This window comes from Macaca thibetana, chromosome 7 (genome assembly GCF_024542745.1).
Source record: "Macaca thibetana thibetana isolate TM-01 chromosome 7, ASM2454274v1, whole genome shotgun sequence".
In the NCBI taxonomy this organism is placed as follows: Eukaryota; Metazoa; Chordata; class Mammalia; order Primates; family Cercopithecidae; genus Macaca; species Macaca thibetana.
In genome coordinates this window covers 89,746,288-89,768,412 of record NC_065584.1, presented here as the reverse complement: position 1 = coordinate 89,768,412, position 22,125 = coordinate 89,746,288, and the positions used below count along the sequence as shown (strand labels likewise).

General features: G+C 39.0%; 1 protein-coding gene across 1 annotated transcript in view; it reads left to right on the top strand.

Annotated features, from left to right (window-relative positions):
• Positions 1–22,125, top strand: part of ASB7 (ankyrin repeat and SOCS box containing 7) — a 49,712-nt gene that overhangs the window by 16,451 nt on the left and 11,136 nt on the right. The window contains exon 5 of the mRNA XM_050800144.1: positions 11,031–11,636. Coding sequence (XP_050656101.1) covers positions 11,031–11,636 — 606 coding nt within the window. The remainder of the gene's footprint in view (positions 1–11,030; positions 11,637–22,125) is intronic.

Genomic DNA, 22,125 nt, shown 5'->3' with positions numbered 1-22,125 from the left:
CAAAAGGAAGTCAAAGATCTCAATAGGGAACAGAGTGAGTGGAAAAGCTCATAAGAAACAAGACTTGACTTTTCACTCTCCCTCACCTTCTCACCCTGCTGTGTGTGTGTGTGTGTGTGTAGAGACAGAAAGAAAGAACAAGAATTCATATATGTAGATAGACAAGGTGGCCAGTTGATCCCTTATAAACTATGTATTCAGCAAATATTAATTGAGCACCTAATAGATGCCAGGCCCAGGGCTGGGCCCCAAGATGCAGAAATGAGCAAATATGGGGCTCTCCTTCTGGTACTTCATCATCTGCTGGGGGATAGAGTTATAGCCAACATTTATTGAGGGTTTAGTATATGCCAAATTCCTCACAGCTCTTTTAGGATAGTAAGTATTATCAGTTTTTACATTAAAAATTCTAAGCTGCAGAAGAGTAAGTAATTCACCCAAAGTCATTACTTCATAAGCAGTGGAGCTGGCATTCAAACCATTGTCTTACCTATAATTCTGTATTGCCCCTAAGAAAACAAGGCAGTTCCAAAAGAGTGAATTTAAGTGCCATGTGTAATAAGGTCCTCGCTGTCTGCTGGGGTGGGTGGATGAGTGCAAGGAAGGCTTCCTAGATAAAGCAGGGTTGGAGTGGAAATCCGGAAAGGTGAGGCAAGGATGGAGACTGGAATGATGGAGGTGTGGAATTATTCCAACTCAGGGTACACTACATGTGACGGGTTGAAGGAAAGAAGGAACACTTTTGGTTTTAGGAGCTGAAAAATGTTCAGTAGGATTGGAGCATATCCAGTAATTGTAGGGACATTGGTGAGGTGTCAAAACATTTGACAGAGGAATGGGAGAACAGATTCGTGGTTTAGTAATCTATCTGGTTGTAGTATGTGGACATATCAGAAGGGCGTAAGCCCTAAGGCAAGAAAATTAGCTGGGATGTGAGGTGAGAGTGAAATAAATCAAGAATGACTGAGGTTTTGGCCTGAGGATTAGGAAGATTGTTGTTAATTGAAATAAAGATTAGCAAAGGAACAGGAGTGAAGCTAGCCAGATGCAGTTTATTAAATGGGACATAGGTATCTAATACCAGTCGCTCACCCAACTAGAAATTACTCAAATATATTGATGGGTCACATTTTACTCGTGTTAAATTCAGATACCTGCCTGGTGAAACCATCGACCAGTGATCACACAGAGCTAGCCAAAATCAGAGAAAGAGATTGTCTGTGACCATAGTTTGGGGAAAGCATTGTGACCACAGACAGCCTGGTGGGGAGCGACCACGTGAAGCCACACTTGCTGGCGCTTCTGGAGAAATCCAGTTTTGTTGAGAACATGAGCGAGTTTGAGTTGGGTAACTGACACTACCTATATTCCAAAAGGAAAACACAGTGTGGCTCTCTTTCTAGTTTAATCTAAGCCTGTGCTGTCCATAGCAGGTGTGGTTATTTAAATTTCAGCCAAGTTAATTAAAAAGTTCAGTTCCTCAGACACACTAGCCATGTTATGTGTGACAAGTGGCTGCCATATTGGAGAGCACAGTTGTCCTTTGGTGTCTACAGGGGATTGGTTCCAGAACTACCCCCTCAGTGTAACAAAACCACAGATACTCGAGTCCCTGGGAGAAAATGGCATAGTATTTGCATATAACCTACACGTATCTTCCTGTATACTTTAAAATCATCTTTAAACTACTTATAATACCTAACACACTGTAAATGCTGTGTAAGTAGTTATTATACTGTATTGTTTTTTAAAAATGTATTTTTATTGTTGTATTGTTATTTCTAATTTTTTAATCAAATTATTTTTCATCTGTGGTTTGTTGATGCTGTGCTAGGGAACACATGGATATGAAGGACTGACAGTGGAACATTGGCCTGTGCATATAAGTGATATATTCCTGCTTTACTTTCAAGCATCCTGCTTCAAAATGATGAAAACTTAGGGTTTTACAATGGTCCAAAATTATTTGAGTTTTTAAAAACAAATGGGATGCATATAATAGCACATCTGTACAAATCCTGGTAGTCTTTCTGACCAGGTTAGTGTACTGTTAGAATCATAATGGAAGAGTCTCTATTTTAACGGTGGAAATTGTAACAAACTCCTGATTTTCTTCATTTCCCAATTTTGAGTCTTCTAAAAACTCCAAGACCATGCTGGACGTTTCAAGAAAATAATGTTGAAGAGACAATGTCTTAGTGCATTTATTCATCTTCAGATTCAGTGTTTATACAAATTGGCCTGAGGGAAGTTGGCTAAAGATCTAGAAGTTAAGTCTATAAAGCAGATCCCCAGAGGAACCTGAGAAAACCTCTCGATAAAATAGGTAAAATCCTTTTGGTGAAACACAGGGAAAAAAGTGAGAGATAAGGGGGTAATCAAATCCACAGAAGAATGGTGAAAAATACTTTTAGCTTTTCAAAAATGAAAGATTTTGCAAATGATAATTCCAAATGTGGTGAAACTGGCACATTGATGGGAATTTACAAGAGTACATTTGGAAAGCAGTTTAGTAGTATGTATTGAAGTCTTAAAAACAATAGCTTCTCTTGCCAGTATAGAATTTATATTAACTCTATTCATTTAAATTAAGTTTAGTTAATAATTAGATTAAATACAATTCTTTTAACGTGGCCAGAGGAATCAGTCTTAAAAGCAGGAAATATTTTCTATATAAAAGTTTCACCTTACTAAATGTCATGATGTATTGAAAAAAGCCTATCTTTCATTGTATATAATTTTTCAAATGTAGGCATTCTCAACGCATATAGAGAAGCAATTAAGTAATTAGAGTATGGTTACAGCTACGTATAACTTTTTAAAAATGTGTAGAAGAAAAGCTGAAAGTCTATCATCAATGTTGACAGTAGTTTTTAGGAAATGCTGTTCTCTTACCTTTGAGGAGTTTTGCCACAGACAGTATATTTTTGTCATCATTTCATCTTTTAAACGAAAATAGACAATAATTATGAAATTAAATTGTTGTTGGGCTTATAACATATAAAGATGAAATATATGACAGTAATTGCACAAAGAAAGGAGCTATATTGAAACAGTTTCTGTATACTTCTAGAATCCAGTTAATCCCAAAGTAAAAACAGGAATGAAGTAATAAAGAGAATAATTGAAATCAGTGGAATTGAAAATGGGTAAATGACAGAGAAGATAGATGGAACTGAAAAACAAAAAAGGATTCTTTGAAAAGATCAATTTTATTGATGAATCTTTGTCTAGAATGGTGGGGGGGGGGGAAACAAGAGAAAAGATACATAACCAATATCAAGAGTGGAAGAAAGATTTCCTGTAATACTGGAAATCCTAGCCAGAGCAGTCAAGCAAGAGAAAGGAATAAAAGGCATTCAAATTGGAAAAGAGGAAGTCAAATTGTCCCTCTTTGCTGCTGATACGATCTATGTCTAGAAAACCCTAAAGACTTTACCTAAAAAACTCTTAGATCTGATAAATCAGTAAAGTTGTAGGATACAAAATCAACATACAAAAGTCAGTAGCATTTCTGTATACCAGTAATGAAACAGGCAAAAAAAGAAATCATGAAGGTATTCTCACTCATAATAGCTACAAAAAAAAACAAAAAAACAAAAACAAAAAAAAAACCTAGGCATAAATTTAACCAAGAAGATGAGAGATCTCTACAAGGAAAAGTACAAAGCACTGATGAAACAAATTGAAGAGGACACAAACAAATGGAAAGACATCCCATGCTCATGGATTGGAAGAATTAATTTTGTTAAAATGACTCTTCTGTCCAAGGCAATGTGTAGGTTCGAGGCAATTTCTATCAAAATACCAACGTCAATTTTTGTGAAATTAGAAACAACAATCCTAAAATTAATAAGGAACCAAAAAAGAGCCCGAATAGCTGAAGCAATCCTGAGCAAAAGGGACAAAGCTGGAGACATCACACTACCTGACTTCAGAATATACTACAAGGCTCTAGTAACCAAAACAGCATGGTATTGACCTAAAAACACAGACCAATGGAACAGAGAATCCAGAAATCTGTGTATTTATAGCAAACTGATTTTCGACAAAGATAACAAGAACGTACATTGGGGAAAGGACACCCTCTTCAGGTAAATGTTGCTGGGAAAACTGGATATCCATATGCAGAAGAATAAAACCAGACTCCTGTCTCTCACCATATGCAAAACAACACAAAATGGATGAAAAACATAAGCATAAGACCTGGAACCACAAATCTACTGGAAGAAAACAGGGAAAATGCTTCAGGACATTGGTTTAGGCAGAGATTTTATGGCTAAGACCTCAGAAACACAGACACCTAAAATATAGGCAAACGGGACTATATTTTAGAAACTGAAAAACCTCTATACAGCAAAAGGAACAATTGATAGAATGAAGAGACAACCTGTTGAATGGGAGAAAATATTTGCAAACTATTCATCTGACAAGGGAAATTGTAATATCCAGAATATACAAGGAACTCAACAGTAAAAACAACAAATAATCCGATTAAAAAGTGGGCAAGTCAGGCGTGGTGGCCCACACCTGTAATCCCAGCACTTTGGGAGGCTGAGGCGGGTGGGTCACCTGAGGCCAGGAGTTCAAGACCAGCCTGGCCAACATGGTGAAACCCCATCTCTACTAAAACTATGAAAACCAGCTGGGCCCACGTGGTGGTGGGTGCCTGTAATCCCAGCTACTCGGGAGGCTGAGGCAGGAGAATCACTTGAACCCGGGAGGCAGAGTTTGCAGTGAGCCGAGATGGCGCCACTGCACTCCGGCCTGGGTGACGAGAGCGAAATTCCATCTCAAAAAAACAAAAGTTAGCAAAGGACACAAATAGACATTTCTTGAAAGAAGGCATGCACGTGTCCAGCAGGTATGTGAAAAATTGCTCAACATCATTAATCATTAGGGAAATGCAAATCAAAACCACAATGAGATATCTTATCCCAGTTATAATGGCTACTATTAAAAAGACAATACCAGATGCCAGCGAAGAGGCAGAGAAAAGAAAACTCTTAATATGATGTTGGTGGGACTGTAAATTAGTACATCCACTGTGGAAAACTGGACATTTCTCAAAGAAGCTAAAAATAGAAATACATATAATCCAGCAGTCCCACTACTGAGTATCCAAAGGAAAAGAAATCAGTATGTCAAAGGAATACCTGCACTTGTGTGTTTATTACAGCACTATTCACAATAGCAAAGATTTGGAATCAACCTAAGTGTCCATCGTGGTATATATACACACAATACAATAAAATTGGGCCATAAAAAAATGAGATCATTTGCAGCCACATAGATGACTGGAGGTCATTATGCGAGGTGAAATAAGCACATTACGTTCTCACTCATGTGGAAGCTAAAAAAGTTGGCCTCTTGGGAGTAAAGAATAGAATGATAGATAACAAGAGGCTGGGAAGGGTATGTTGGTGGTAGGAAGAGATGAAGACAGGTTGGTTAATGGGTACCATTTGTTAGAAGAAATAAGCTCTGACTTTCAGTAGCAGAATAGGGTGATTATAGTTAGCAACAATGTATTATGTATCTCAGAGTAGCTGCAAGAGAAGACTTGAAATGTTCCCAGCTCATAGAAATGATAAATGCTCAAGGTGATGATGAATAATACAAATACCCTGACTTGATCATTACACATTCTGTTCATGTAATAAACATTCCCATATACCCAATAAACATGTAAAATATTACCAATAAAAAAATTTAAAAAGAATGGAAAGGGGTATGTTTCTACAGATCCTCTAGACATCAAAAAGATAATAAGGAGTATAATGGGCACCTGTGTGCCATTAGGAAAAATGGACAGATTTCCTGATGCACATTGCTAAAACTGACCCAAGGAAAAAATAGATTAATAGCCTTATATCAATTTAAGAAATCTAGCTAATCACTGAAACTTTTCACTGAGAACACTTTAGGCCCACCTGGCTTCTCATTGAATTATTTCAAATATTAAAGGACATAAATAAGAATTCTACACAATATTTTTGACAGAGGAGGGAACACTTCCAAGCTTGTTGTATGAGGCTTGTGTAGCCGTGATACAGACCAAACAAAGACCTTGGAAGAAAACTATAGGACAGTATTTTTCATGACAACAGATACAAAAATTCTTAACAAAATATTGGCAAATTCAGTCTATTGGTGTATAAAAAAAAGGATATTATGCCCAAGTAGTATTTATTCCAAGAATGCAATATTTGTTTGACATCTGAAAATCAATAGGCTAAGTAATTTGTCACATTAGAATAAAACATAAATACCAAACAGTCATTTCAGTAGATTCAGAAAATGGGACAGTCTTAAATACCTTCATGAGAAAGACAGGAAACCAGAAGCAGAAGGTGATTTCCAAAGCAATGAAAAGCTACAGCTTCCTGGGTGGTGAACTACTGATTTCTTTCCTTTTAAGATCAGGAACCAAGGGAAGGGTCTCTGCTTTTGCCACTTTATTCAGCACTTTACTGTAGGTTCTAACCAGTGGAATGAGAGCAGAGCAGTAATCAAGGGTCATGAATTGGAAAGAAAGAAGTCAAACTGTCTTTATTTGCAGAGAAAATAATTGTGCATGTAGACACTGGCAAGAAAACTACAGGCCAGGCACGGTAGCTCACATCTGTAATCACAGCACTTTGGGAGGCCGAGGCGGGCGGATCAAGATGTCAGGAGATCGAGACCATCCTGGCTAACACGGTGAAACCCTGTCTCTACAAAAACTACAAACAACAACAACAACAACAACAAAAAACCGGGCGTAGTGGCAGGCGCCTGGAGCCCCAGCTACTGGAGAGGCTGAGGCAGGAGTATGGTGTGAACCTGGAGGTGGAGCTTGCAGTGAGCTGAGATCGTGCCACTGCACTCCAGCCTGGGTGGCAGAGCAAGACTCTGTCTCAAAAAAAAAAAGAAACCTACAAATGTGTACTAGAACTAAAAGTGATTTTGGGTAGATTATAGAATACACAAGTCAGTGTACAAAAATCAGCTTTATTTCTATCAACAGTCATCATTTGGAAAATGGAATTTTAGCTCATTATAATAGCAACAAAGTTTAAAATATTTAAGAATTTAACAAAATGTATGCATGATGTATATAAGCTATAAAACATTGCTTAAGAGAATTAAGACCTAAATAGAGAATTATCCCATGTTTATGGTTTGGAAGAATCAATATTGTTTAGATCATTTTAGAGAGGTTGCTGTCCGTAGAGTCAGTGGAGTTCTAATCAAAATTCCAGCAGACTTGTTTGAAGAATTGACAAGCTGATTCTAAAATGTATTATCCCGAATATTAATAATTTTAAAGAAGGCTAGAGAACTTAAGCTACCTGCTATTAAAACTTACTGTAAGCTACAGTAGTCAAGACAGTGTAGGTTTGGTGTATGGAGAGACTTTTAGACCGATGGAACAAAACAGTTCAGAAATAGACCTGCACTTTTATGGTAAATTGATTTTCAGCAGTGACACTAGGGTAAATCATTAAGAAAAGAGTCGTTTTAACAAATTGTGCTAGAACAAGTAGGTATCTTTGTGGAAAGTACTCAACCTCGAACTTACGGTGTACCACACACAAAAATTAATTATGGGCCATTGATCTAAATGTGAGAGTTAAAAGTGCAAAGTTCCTAGAAGAAAAAAGAAAATCTTTGTGACATTGCATTGGGCAAAGATTTTTAAAATAAGATACAAAACCACAAACTGTAAAATAAACAATGGGCTTCATCAAAATCAAGAGTATTGCTCTTCAAAACATAATACAGAAAATGAAAAAGCAAGCAACAAACTAGGAGAAAATATTTACAAAACACATCTGACAAAAGGCTTGTATCCAGAATATACATAGAATTTGTACAACTCATTAATGAGGAGGCAACCAATAAAAGTGGATAAAGGATGTGAACAGACAATTCACAAAACAAAGTATATGAATAAGTTCAGTATAGCTGGTTATTTGGGAAATGGAAAAGTCACGATTTTACCTGTCTAGAATGAGTGAAATTAAAATTACTAATGATACCAAGATGTAGAACAATTTGAACTCATCCATTGCTGGTGAGAATGTAAAATGGTATAGCCATTTAAAAAGCCACTTATAAAAGTTTAATGTGCATTTAACATATGACCCAGCAAGTCTCTCATAGATATTAAACCCAAGTGAAATGAAAACACACTGTCCCTCTCTCCTTCTCTCTCATGTATTAATTCATGATAGCATTATTCAAATAGCCTCAAATTGGCAATAACTCAAATGTCCATCTTCTCATAAATGGATTAGAAAAACTATATATCTATAGTATACGGTACTATCCAGCAATACAAAAGAATGAACTGTTAATACAACGTGGAAATATTTCGGAAACATAATGCAAAGTGAAGTAAGTCAAACACAAAAGTCTACATATGATTCTATTAATATGAATTTCCAGAAAAGAGAAAACTTTTTGTTGACCAGTGGTTTGCATGGGACCCAGAGACTGGGAAGGGCTAAAGAGAGATGAAGGAACTTTTTGAGATGATGGAATGTTCTGTATTTTAAATAGGGTGGTGGGTTATATACCTGTATACAATTATCAGAGCTAATCAGTCTGTACACTTAAAGTGAATGCATTTTACCTCAATAAAGCTGTTAGAAAAAAAAAATCCCCTCATATTCATAGGGAATGTTTCTTTGCTTCTGTTTATATACATTACATTTTTTTTCCCAGTAAATTTAAATGAACCCGTTGAGATTTTGCTACAGCTTTTTTAAAATAAGTTCTACCTGGGGAGAAAATGTTCGATAAGGGGACAAAGTAATTAGTTTGGTGGGGTTGCTGTTTTAGATGAAATGTTTAGGGGAGGCTTTTCTTTTTTTGATAAAGGGACATTTGAATGAATACAGATGACATGAGTTGAATTAATGTTTTCTTTTCACATGTCTTATACATTTCTTACTGAATTTCTGTCTAGGTGTTTTGTAGTTTTTGTTGCTATTACAAATGACATATTTTTCTTACCTTATTTCATGGGCTAATAATCTTTAAATTACATTTTGTTTGCATTTTCATTTGCTTTCTAATCTCCCATTTGGTTTTAACAGAGACTAAGCAGGTCATTGTTGTGTGTGTTAATCTCTGTTTTTCCTTAGCTCAGTGTAGCATCAAAACGTACATAGAACCTAAAAGAGACCTGAAATGGAAACCAAAGATGCAAGTGCAGTGTTTTGTAACATAATTTTAATTTTACCGTCAAATAGAACGAGTATAGGATGCAAATAAGGATGTTGGCTGGCTCCTTTAAAAGTACCGCTGGTGGCTGAAAGGTGGGAGAAGTCAAAGAAGGTATTCTTAAATTTCACTTGCAGATTAAGAGGGAATGTCTGCAAGCAGTTGACTGGCCAGGTATAGATTAGAAATGACCTTTGGCAAGATTTTTTGTTTCATTTGAATGGGAGAGCATCTTGTAGATTTCACGCCTGATTTCAAACTTTTGGTGAGCGATGCACCTGAAACAGGCTTGAGTGACTTGAGGGCTCAGCAGTATCTGTCCAACATAAACATTAGTAGCTCATGCTCATGCCTTACCAGCAGATGGCAGCAAAATGCTGTGTTAAAATGTTCTTGCCCTATTTATTTAAGTCATATAGTGAACAGGTACTGTATATTTTTCTTTCATTTAAGACCAAGGTAGATATGATGCTCTTATTTCCTCTAAATAGATACAACTAATACTACCATTGTGTACTGTCACTTTACAATATTTTTAGAAATCTACATGATAATGGCTTACCTAAAAAAATCGTATTTGGTATAGGTTTTGTTAGCAACTGCTTCACTGAAGTACTCTCCACAGTGTTATTTTACATACAGTTTTCTGCCTCGTAGATTTTTCTAAGAGAACCATTTATCATAATATGTTCTAGACCTAAATAACATTTATTAAATAATACATGAGTTTTTACTCACCTGTGGAGGCTGTGTGTGTTGTGTGTGTGTATGTATGTGTGTGTGTGTGTGAAACATTAATGATTTTTTTTTCTTTTGTTAACAAGCCAGAAATTACGGGTGACTTTTACAAGAAGCGAGCATTTTCATCCTGGATAGTTAAGTCTGATCAATTTGTCTTTTGCACGGAATTGCTGGCTTCCAGGAGGTGCCCTGCATAACCAGTCCTTGTCCCTCTTCTGCCCCCAGCCAGAGATGCCATGGGGTGAACACCATCAAGAACCAACCTTTGGCTTAATGAAATATCTGAGGCCAGTGACAAAAGTCTGTGACTTGAGTCACATAGCAGATAAATTATTATAGTTGTTTTTTCTTCTGCAGAGATCAATTAGGAGAGGTTTTTGGAACTGTTTTAGAAAATAATATTTACACAATGCTGAGGTTATTCACATAATGCATTGCTTAATTCTTATAAACTCTAAAGTTCATATAAAACTGGGAATTCAGAATAGACTTCTATCTTTTGAAAAAACAATTTATCAAGATTACTTGACATATATCTGAAATGCTTTGGAATTTTTATAGACCACAGAAAAACTTTTTTCTTATTACTTAATATACCCTAAAACAACACAGTGTGCCACACCATAGTACATCCGTAATTTAGAGCAGCAGATGTTGCTACACATGCTTCTCTTTAAGACCAAGAAGAAGCACAAGAGAAAATAAAACAAAAAGTTCAAAACAGAAGAGCAACGTGAAACAGTGCAGAGTTGAAGGAGTTGAGTAGCCAAAGGCAGTTGGTTAAATTAGCAAAGACAGGGAATGTGGTGATCTGTACTCCGTGTTTTTTGTGTGTATCATTTTAAACACTTTGTCTTTCTCCTTTCATTAACCCAGACGTGATAACATTCTACAAAATTTATTTTCCATTAAAACTAGACTTGAATTAAACTGAGGAAAAAAGTACTTGATATTCATTACAGTGGTTGGTTGCTTCACATTTTATATGAGAATTGGCCACAGTTTGCTGTGCCATGGTAATGTTTGTTGTTTTGTCTTAGCGTCTGCTAATACTTTCATTTTGGTTTTAACTCCAGCTGATCCCACAGTTAAAGACTTAATCGGAGGCTTCACGGCTCTTCATTATGCAGCCATGCATGGCCGGGCCCGTATTGCACGCTTGATGTTAGAATCTGAATACAGGAGCGACATCATTAATGCAAAAAGCAATGACGGCTGGACTCCCCTCCATGTGGCTGCCCACTACGGCAGGGACTCATTTGTCCGGCTTCTTCTGGAGTTCAAGGCTGAGGTTGACCCACTCAGTGATAAAGGTACCACACCGCTTCAGCTCGCCATTATCCGAGAGAGGTCAAGCTGTGTGAAAATCCTCCTGGACCACAATGCCAACATCGACATTCAGAATGGTTTCCTGTTGCGATACGCCGTGATCAAAAGCAATCACTCTTATTGCCGAATGTTCCTTCAGAGAGGGGCAGACACAAACTTGGGTCGCTTAGAAGACGGACAGACTCCTTTACACTTATCTGCCCTTAGGGATGATGTGCTCTGTGCACGGATGTTATATAATTATGGAGCAGACACGAACACACGGAACTATGAAGGACAGACCCCATTGGCTGTTTCAATAAGTATTTCTGGAAGTAGTCGACCATGTTTGGATTTCTTACAAGAAGTCACAAGTATGTAATATAATTATTACTTTATTGCATTTTAAAAAAATTTGCATCTTCTGAGGAGCTTAATGTGTTTTTGCAACTTAAGATGACTAGATATTAATCATTCCTATAACCACTGCTTGGTAAGCGATGCCTCATTCTTCTGAAATAAAAAAATAACTTTGAATCACAAGATTTCATAAAAATTCAATTGTGTTTCTAAATGTAATAGGGGTAGACAGTAAGAGTGAGGGAAGGAATGGAGAGAAGGACAGAGAGGAGAATTTCTTTAAATAAACAAAGATCTGTGTTAGAACAAGGCAATTCCTGTTGGTCATAAGGATAATCTTACCTGGCTTCCATGGACTTCAAGTTGAGGAGTTAGAGGGAGAATTTTGGATTTTAGATTCCTTAGCTGTGAAAATATCCTAGAATTTGTGCTTTATTGCTAAGTTGTTCACGTTTTAGTTGTGGCTTTTCTGCTTCATGAGAACCCACATGAAATGGAACAGTGGTACTGTTTATTTAGGGATACTGCTAGTGGAAGTTAAGGATGCTAGAAATTGTTGTAAGAAAATATTTGCTAGCAGTGGGAAGTTTGGCACCACTGTCCCTGGACCACATGGCTTCCATTGTATTTGAACAATTTTTGTGTGGGTGCTTTTTTTTAAAGCCTTGAAGTGTCTGACCCACTTTCTGTAGTAATACATGCATCCTAGTTGTTTCTGTGATGGGGTATCAGTTTGTGTGGACTTAGCCATCCTCTCTTGTCAAGCTTCCACGTGACCAGTTGATTGTGTGTCTCATGCTTAATGTCCAACATGAAGCTGAAATCTGTAAACAAAATTGATTTTGCTGTCTGCTGAACTTTTTAATGAATTCCTTTTTCCTCACTGGTTTTGAACCTTTGATCATGATGATAGAAGAAGACATATTAATATCCTGGGTACCAGCTTCTAGAGGACAAAGGCTTTACTTGACTTGCTTGTAAATAACCCACTCTACCCCTTAGAACCGACCTTTGGAGTACAAACTTGCTTTATGAAGAAACAAAATGTGACTTGAATTTTGCAGGTTCATGGAAGAAAAGATGAAATTATTATCACTAATGTATTCAGACTAAAGCATAAGAAGAAATCACACTACTTTGTCTACTCAGTGCTGGCTAGTACCAGTTTCTGTAATGTTGGAAATGGTCTCTCATTACTGTCCAGTATAGTAGCCACTGGTCCCATGTGGCTGTTGAGCACCTATTAATGTGACCATTGCCACTGAGGAATTGAAATTTTATTTAATTGCGATTTAAGTTTAAATGGCCACAAGTGCCTGGTGACTCCTTTGTTGGTCCACACAGATCTGCCTGCCTTGGGAGGGGTATTTGGGGCTGACTGGTGGGCGTTCCATTGCAGAAAGCTTCTGAGACACACACAAGTAGCCAAAGACGGGAGATGTGATATCTGCAGTGCTGCAGTTCCTGGTTGCCTTGTTGTTGTTGTTCTTTTAACTTCTACATTAGAGACTTAGTTATCATGAGTGTGGCTCCCCTTAGGAAGGCGTGTTATATACTCACCTAAATGCCTCAGCCCCCTTTTTTTAAAATACTTTGTTCAGCGGTTAATGGCATAGACTAGAGCTAGACTGCAAGAGTTTGAGCCCTAACTCTATCACATGTTAGCTGTGACCTTGAGCAGATCACCTAATGTCTCTGTGCCTTAGTGTCCTCACCTTCAAATTAAGATAATATAGGCTTGTTATGAGAATTAAATGAGTTAATATTTATAATGCACTTAACATTTAACACGTTCCAGGCGCTGTTCTTTGTCATTGTTTTTCAAGATAAAGTGTGTAACTAATAAAGTGAGGGTGGATTAACAGCGAGGACTGGCTTGCTACCAACAGAGCAAATCTTTAGATTCATATTCAACTCAAGCCTCCCAGTTTCAACCGTATATACAACTGTTTAGAGTCTGTACGTGGAGCCACGCAGCCAGGTGGCTGAAAGGAGCCGCTGGGCAGGAAAAGCATGTGGGCAGCCGCCCTGTGTCCCTGAGCCCTTAGAGCTGCCCGCAGCAGTGCTCTTGCACAGCAGGAATGTTAAGTTAAAGGCTCACATGCACTTTAAAATTTGAGCAGATAGAAACATCAGTAGGGACTGCCTCTGTCTGTGCTTAGGTTCTCCACTGCACGAGGAGCAGAGCTGTGCACCTAGGAGGTCCTCAGTAAGTCCAGGCAGTCTGGCTAACTCTGTACAACGAGAGGTGGGGACTGAGGAAGCGCAGACTGCTTTCCTGAGTGCAGGGCCCTCTGTCTGTTAAGGCTGCAGTTGTCCTTTGTCTTCAGGTGCCTCAACATAATTTAGTATTTCTTGACTCTCCAGTGATGTTTCCTGCCAAAAGCAAATTGGTGTTTCTGCTTCACCTGTGTGTTCTTTGGGTCTAAATAGGTTTTCTTTTCCTAGTGAACAATGTGGGCCAGAAGGAGCAACTGTGGCTGATGCTCTGGACTGAGCTTTCTTATGAAAAGCAGCTCGAAAGAAGGTTGGTTAGTTTAGGGAGCACTAAATCAAAGCTGAGAGCTTCTTCTAGCCCGTGTGCTCTAAGCACTGCAGCCCCGGGCATCATGCTGTTGGCTTATGATTGGAGATCGCAGACTGCCGAGGCATAAGGACAGCAGAGGGGCCACATGGTGGTCTTCATTCAGAGACATTTTACTCTTCATCACACTGTTTTGACTAAAAACAAGATTATTTACATTGGAAGAGACCAAAAAAATTATAATACCAGAATTTAAAAACTACTCTGGCCTTTTGGAAAAATTGCCATAAAAACTCTAATATATAGTGCAAACAAAAACAAAAACAAAACAGAGTGCACTCGTGGCTTGGTAATAAAGTAGCATCTGCTGGTGACTTGTTGATGCTGAGTAGGGGGAGAGGCCAGGAAGAGCTGCTGTTGCTGTTCCCTTCAGCCAGCCCGCTGTCTAGCATTCAGACCTCAGAACCTCCCCCTTCCAGGATGGCAGGAGCACAGCAGGGCCCATCCATGGAGGAGCCTCTTCTCTGTGCCCAGGAATGATAAACACAGTTAAGAGGAGCCAAAGCACCTGCTTGAATAATGAGCATCACTTGTGGAGGGAAAGCTATGTCCTGCTTAGTTGGCAGTGTTTATGAGAAGCCAGTTTTTAGTTTTTTACTTGTAGTCAAAAAAAAAAAAAAAATGAATAAATTAAAGAGAGAACAGTGAAGGTGTGACCAGTGTCAAGTAGAAATGGTAGTGACGGCCAGGCGCAGTAATCCTAGCACTTTGGGAGGCCGAGGTGGGCGGAGCACCTGAGGTCAGGAATTTGAGACTAGCCTGGCCAACGTGGTGAAACCCCGTCTCTACTAAAAATACAAAAATTAGCTGGGCATGGTGGCACATACCTGTAATCCCAGCTACTTGGGAGGCTGAGGCAGGAGAATCACTTGAACCCAGGAGTTGGAGGTTGCAGTGAGCCGAGATTGTGCTACTGCACTCCAGCCTGGGTAACAAGAGCGAAACTCTCTCAAGAAAAAAAAGAAAGAGACAGAGACGGAGAGAGAGAGAGGAAGGAAGGAGGGAGGGAAGGAGGGAGGGAGGAAAAGGAAAAGGAAAGGAAGAAGAAAGAAAGGAAGAAAAAAAAGAAAAGAAAGAGAAATAAATGGTGATGAGGACAGACAGCAGTGGCCATTCTAGAGGTAAATAGCCCCTTGTACCTGGGCCAGGACTAGGTTGAGGCAAGTGACGTGCAGGGCACAAAACTTAGGAGGCCCTCATTCTCAGGCTCGTGCACACAAAGTGGAATAATGTGTACATAATGTTTGCACACACACCACTCCAGAACTAAGACGATCCCAGAGGCTCTGGCGTGTGGGCATTGGTTACAGTTCTCCAGCCTCAGGTGAAGAGCAGAAGGTTGTGGGAATGTTTGCCCCATTCAAAAGAGAAACTTAGTGGTTATGCACAAGAAAAGGGTGACACGAGAAAATGTTGTTAAACAGGTACAGTACTATAACCTCGTGAAAAGATCGTTCCTCAGTAAAGCTTGAGGAGTAAATAATAATACCACCCACCCTGAAGAATCAGATAGTGAGTTAGTGATTTTTTTTTCTTCTTGCTCACAATGTAAACTCCTATAGTCAATGTATGGACCAAGGAGTTATTCAGAATATGAAATCTTTTAGAAAGAGATTCCATGAGAAAGCTGAACCTGAGGCAGTGACTAGCAAGAACATTTAATCATACATATATTCACATATACACACATATAAAAATGAGGCTTTAATGATTGGCACAACTGGAATTTTGTTCAAAGAGAAGTAGGAGAGAACGTATGTTTTTGGGGAAAACCCCACCTCAGAATGCTTAAGCACAAATTATAGACCTGGCAAGGTAAGTACTGTTCTCACTCTAAAACCACTTCTTTAGGTGAAAGGAAAGGATTCAAAAGAAAAGAGAAAGGGCCAGGTGCAGTGGCTGACACTTGTAATCCCAGCACTTTGGGAGGCCAAAGCAGGTAGATCACTTGAGGCCAGGAGTTAGAGGCCAGCCTGTCCAACATGGTGAAACCCCATCTCCACTAAAAGCACAAAAATTGGCTGGGTGTGGTGGCATGCACCTATTGTCCCAGGTACTCATGAGGCTGAGGCAGGAGAATCTGGACCCGGGAGGCTGCAGTTGCAGTGAGCTGCAATCATGCCATTGCACTCCAGCCTGGGTGACAGAGTGAGACTCCATCTCAAAAAAAAAAAAAAAAGAAAAAAATAGTAGCTGCAGTTCCTTGTGCAAATGGTATGGAAATTGGAGGAAACTTTTCAGTAACACAGTCCGGTGAAAGTTGAGACAGCAGTAAACAGGATGGCTCCCTCCTGGAGAAGGCCACTGGAAAAGAGGCAGTGTCTGATTGGCTAGATTATTTGCAAAAAAGATGCCATACTGTGCTTTCTACCTAGGAATTCCTTTCAATGTGAGGCTTTTTTCCCTTTATGTAGGGGGGAAAGGTTCGAAAGGCAAAGTGGAGTCAAAGGTTTGTTTGCCCCAGCAGACAAGGTACAGTGCTGTTGGAGGGGTCACCTTGTCACTCCTTTTCCCCTCTGCCAGTGACATCCACATCTCTACTGTGTTGAGAATTTCACCTCCTCAGAGCTACTGCTTATTAAGGCATGAAGACAGTCAAGATTTTACAATTACCATTTAATAATTTCATTAATCTTAATAATTCTGGTTATTTTAAATTCCCTGACTGGTAATTCCAACACCTGTGTCATATTTAAGTCTGGTTCTGATGGTTATTTTGTCTCTCCAGACTGTGTTTTTTTTTTCGTGCCTCTTAGCATGTTTTGTGATTTTTTTACTGAAGCTAGACATGGTGGGTAACAGAAACTGAGGTAAACAGTCCTTTGACGTGAGGCTTTTTGTTAATCTGACTGTGAATTGGGCTGTGCGTCATGTTTGTTGCAGCTGTGGGTGCCAGAGGGTTCCGGTCCCTGCAGTGCCCTTGTTTTTGTCCCGTGTCTTGGCTTTGGGCTTCCCCAAGCACCCTCATTGGAGAGAGGGTGCATCCTGCAGCTTTCTTGGCTTTCATCCTATGTCACACGTTGGAGCCCCATTGGTGCAGTTGTAAGGTGTGGGAAGGGCCAGTGGTCTGCAGTCTTCTGATTCACTCTCAGTCTTTCAGTGGACCTGTGTCTCTAGGCTGCGTCTTCACATGTTTCTTCTTGTGTAGCTTTTCCAGCCCCATAAGTGAGACAGGAGGCCAGAGGGGACTGGACTCAGGAATGCCCTTTCCTCATGGCTCTGAGACAAGGCTCTGAGAAAGTCTTCCCCACCTCTGGGGTGCGGGCCTTTATCATGGAGAAGGTTCTGGGTGCATTTCACAAGGGTTACTCTTCACCTCTTCATGCTGGAGCCATAAGAGGGTCTTTACTGGCTCTTTACCTTGAGGACTTGGTGGGGTTCCTGGGATTAGAACTCACAACCAAGTGGGAGGCTTCATAAGACCGGCTGCCACTCTCAGACTAGTCAATTCACAGTCTGGCCATTCGTCAAAATTACCATTTCAGTGTTCCTTCCAGTTTATGGCTTCAGTGACTTTGGCTGCAGGTGCACAGATCTCAGCCATGGCTCTGAATTTGTTTCCTCTCCAGATTTTGTGGTGGAGGTTTGCCCCACAGCTTCAGTTTTCTGATAGATCCATGAAAAGTCATTGACTTCGAGTTTGTTCAGGTTTTTTGTCTTGTAAGGATGGGCGTGATGATTTCCAAGCTCTTTACATGTTGGAACTAAAACTGGAAGTCTATTTAGTTTTATCATTTTTATTTAAAATAGGAAAAACATATACTCTGTCCATTGTCCTTTGAGCTGGTTAATGTTTTGCCCACTGGGATCAGGTGTCTCCCGTACATCATCCCAAAGATCTCGCCACTGTGCCTGTGCCAGAGGCACTGTTGAATCAGTAGGATGGGACGGTAGAGCAGCTAATGGGCTTCTGATTTAGTGTCTGACTCGCCTTAGAAACTTGGACAAGATGTTTAACGCTCCCCCCACCCCACTGGCATCAGTTTCCTTCTCTGAAAAACAGAGGAATTGGAACATAGTCCCCAAATCCCTCCCTTTTAAAATTTCTTGCCACTAACTACTCTTAAAGGCTATGATTTTCTGCTGCTTATGATTGAAAACGAAACAAAAATGGTTTTTCTTTTTTAAATTTATGTTAGAATGTTTTTCAGTGTGGACTTTATAGCCGGGGCTCCTCAAGATTGTTTTAGGTGCCTATGAGATCAAAACTAATTTCCTAACAATACTAAGATGTGATTTGCCTTTTTCACTGTGATGACATTTGTGTTGATGGTGTACAAGCAGTGGCAGGTGAAACTGCTGGCATGTTAGCATGAATCGAGACAGTGGCCCCAGCCGGTACTGGTCATTGTTCACTGCCAGACACTCTCAGGAAAAAAGATTCCAATTCCACTTAAGAAGGTCTGTGATGAAGCGGTAAAATTAATTTTATTAAATCTTGTCCCTGCGAATACTTTTTAAATTTTCTGTGGGATAGAAATGGCAAGTATTCTTACTGCATACCAAAGTGCAGTGATTTGATTGAGGAAAAGCAACTTCAATTTGTTGGAGCTGAACTGGCAACTTTTTCATGAAACACCATTTTTACTTGAGAGAGTAACAACTAAACTCTAGCCATTTAGTCTTGGGTATTTGGCAGACATTTTCTTGAAAATGAGTAAAATTCACTTGTCACTTTAAGGAAAACAACTGGCAGGACTTATGGCCAGTCATAACATTTGAACTTTGCAAATGAGGATTTGAGAAAACTTATATTTGCTGCTGTGAGATTCCTAGTATCTAGAGACTTCTTCAATCAATGAAGATATTAACAAAGTGATTTTTTGATCTTACATAATGGAACAAGTTAACATTTGGAAGATCCATATAACCCAATGAACCTTGTTTTCCAAATGACTAATGCATAATGTGACAACAATCACACATGGATAAATGATCCATTTCAAGTGCGAGTTGAACCAGTGGATTTTAATGTAACAGAGTATGAAAGTTCATCAGTTTGGTACCAGATTTCATATTGTAACTAACCATTAAGAAACGCCCACTTGTCTAGTTTTGATGGAGTATCAGAGAAGATCCACAGTTACTTGAAAAAAATTATTTTAAAATTCCTTCCTTTTCCAACTACGTGTCTGAGTGAGGCTGGATTTTCTTCAGGTGCTCCAGTCAAGACAGCGTGTTGTAGCAGATGAAATGCAGAAGCAGATCTCTGACTGCGGCTGCCTTCTGTGAAGCCAGACATTAAAAGAGATTTGCAGAAAACTGTAAGAAGTGCTGTTCTCACAAAAATCCCTTTTGGTTTGGAAAGCAGCTCTTATTTTTACATAAAAATATTTCAATTGATGATGGATTTTTAAGTGAATTGGATATTTAAAAAATTTCTCAATTTCTAAAATGGTAAATGTAGGTAAGTATAACTGACATAAAGATTCTTTGCGCTTCTCCAATTTTAAAAGTGCAAGGGGGTCCTAAAACTAAAAGACTGAGACCTAGTGATATACATTCCCTACAATCAGATTTTTAGAGTGTCCTGTTAGCCTAGTGTTTCAGAATTTGATGAATCTCTAATGTATTTCTGTTTAAAGTTAAAATCTGTGGATAATACGAGATGTATTACATTATTGCTTGCCGTTTACTATCATATTTACTATGTAGGCTCTGCAGAGATCCGTGATTTCCTGAAATTTGTTTATGAAACTGGCTGGCTAGTTCAAAGGTAGTGTCCACAGTCAGTTACAGATCAGATCCCTCGTTCTACTCTTTCCTCCGCTCTCAAGACTGCACTTGACTAGTCTTAAAGAAAAAGAAAAATTGTGGTCTACCAGATACTGTGGAGTCAAGTGGATTCATGATTCAAATCAGTTTGGAAGACAAGTACCTTGGATCCTAGGTCCAGGTTTCAGAGGTTCACTGTGCACAGTAACATATCAAAGGGGCCGGGAAGTCCTTGAATAAATAAAGCATTTATTTGTTCACTAGTGTGAACAACTTACTTTCACATCTTACTTTTACACTGTAGCATCTTTTTAATTATTATTAAGTTCTGGGATACACATGTAGAACGTGCAGGTTTGTTGCATGGGTATACATGTGCCATGGTGGTTTACTGCACCTGTCAACCCGTCATCTAGGTTTTAAGACCCGCATGCATTAGGTGTTTGTCCTAACGCTCTCCCTCCCTTTGCCCCCCCACCCTCCGACAGGCCCTGGTGTATGATGTTCCCTCCCTGTGTCCATGTGGTCTCATTGTTAAACTCTCACTTATGAGTGAGAACAGAGCATCTTCTATTCCTGTGGCAGGCTCTGGTCTAGGTGACTCTTAAGTCAGAGAATATGCTAGTTTGGTATTTACTATCCATAGGAGGCTGAGCTGAGTAAGTGAGCTGTTTGTAGTAGACACTGTTCACAGACTGGAAGCCACCACCAGTATGCTTTGGTGGTGTATAACAGGGAGGGCTGGGCTGTGTTTTGATTTGTACGTTTTAAGGAGTTAACTGGCATGTATTTCTACAAGAAAAAGATCAGGTAGATGGGAATTGAGTTGTATAAACGGTTTTGCAGAAGACAGTCTGTCGAGTACTTAAAGTAATTGCTTTCTGGAACATTAAATACAGATATTTGAAAATACTATTTTATAAATATCACAGTAACCTGAAATATTTTTGTTTAAATTTTAGCAATAGTCAAGTACTGTGTTCTAGCTGTAGAAGTAAACTTTAAAGACAGCATTTCCAACTTTAAAATAACTTAAATAAGGCATAATAAAAATCACGACTCCTCCTTTTTTTTTAATTTTAAGAAAGCAAAATTTAGGCTTCGGCTTTCTCAGGTTAAACCCCATACAGCAATAAGTATATGAGCAGCGGATCACACAAAATGCCTCTAAAACAAGTGCCTTCCCCTCCTGTGTTCCTTTTGAATGCTACTTTGATATTTTTGTAGGATGGTTTATCCAAAGCAGTGTTGTATAGTACAACTCTTTGGAGAAGTAATTTGTGTAATACATTTTAACCAGGGGCATTTTTGATTATTGATTTATAATTATATCATAGTCTTACTAGATTTTTCAGTCCCAGTTACTAAGAATCGCTTTTAGAAATAAATAGTAACACAATTTTTAGTCAGATTGCATCACATTTTAAGGTTCTTTGATACAAAAAATATCCTGCCATTTATAGTATTTGTATTACTTTATATTTTTAATATAGACATCTAGAGATTTGTTGTCATTTGACTTAGTGCAAATGGAAAATATAATTCAGAGCTCATTTACCTATGGAAAAAATCTAGCAATAGAAAAATATCATAAGCCTGATGTTGTATACATTAGGATTCTATTGAAGAGAATACCTTAATTGTTATTTTAAGGAGAGCTGGAAACTGCCTTTGTCCTATAAAGTAAGATTTGTTTAGCACATTTCATACTAGGTCCCTGTGAAGGGAATTCAGATGCAAAAGGAATAAAATGTATTTATGGTAGGATTTTTTTTCTCTTTTTCTTTTTTCTTTTTTTTTTTTTCGGAGACAGAGTCTCATTTGTCGCCCATGCTGGAGTACAATGGTGTGATCTCAGCTGACTGCACCCTCCACCTACAAGGCTCATGCAATTCTCCTGCCTCAGCCTCCTGAGTAGTTGGGACTACAGGCACGTGCCACCATACCCAGCTAATTTTTGCATTTTTAGTAGAGATGGAGTTTCGCCGTGTTGGTCAGGCTGGTCTCGAACTCCTGACCTCAGGTGATCTGCCCACCTTAGCCTCTCAAAGTGCTGTGATTACAGGCGTAAGCCACCATGCCCAGCCTATGGTAGGATTTTAAAATGGGAAGCTGAAATAAAACAAAGAGATATTGGACGACCATCCCAGATGTTGACCTAAGATGGAGAGAGTCTGGAAGGACCAGGTCAGGTGTGTAGAGCA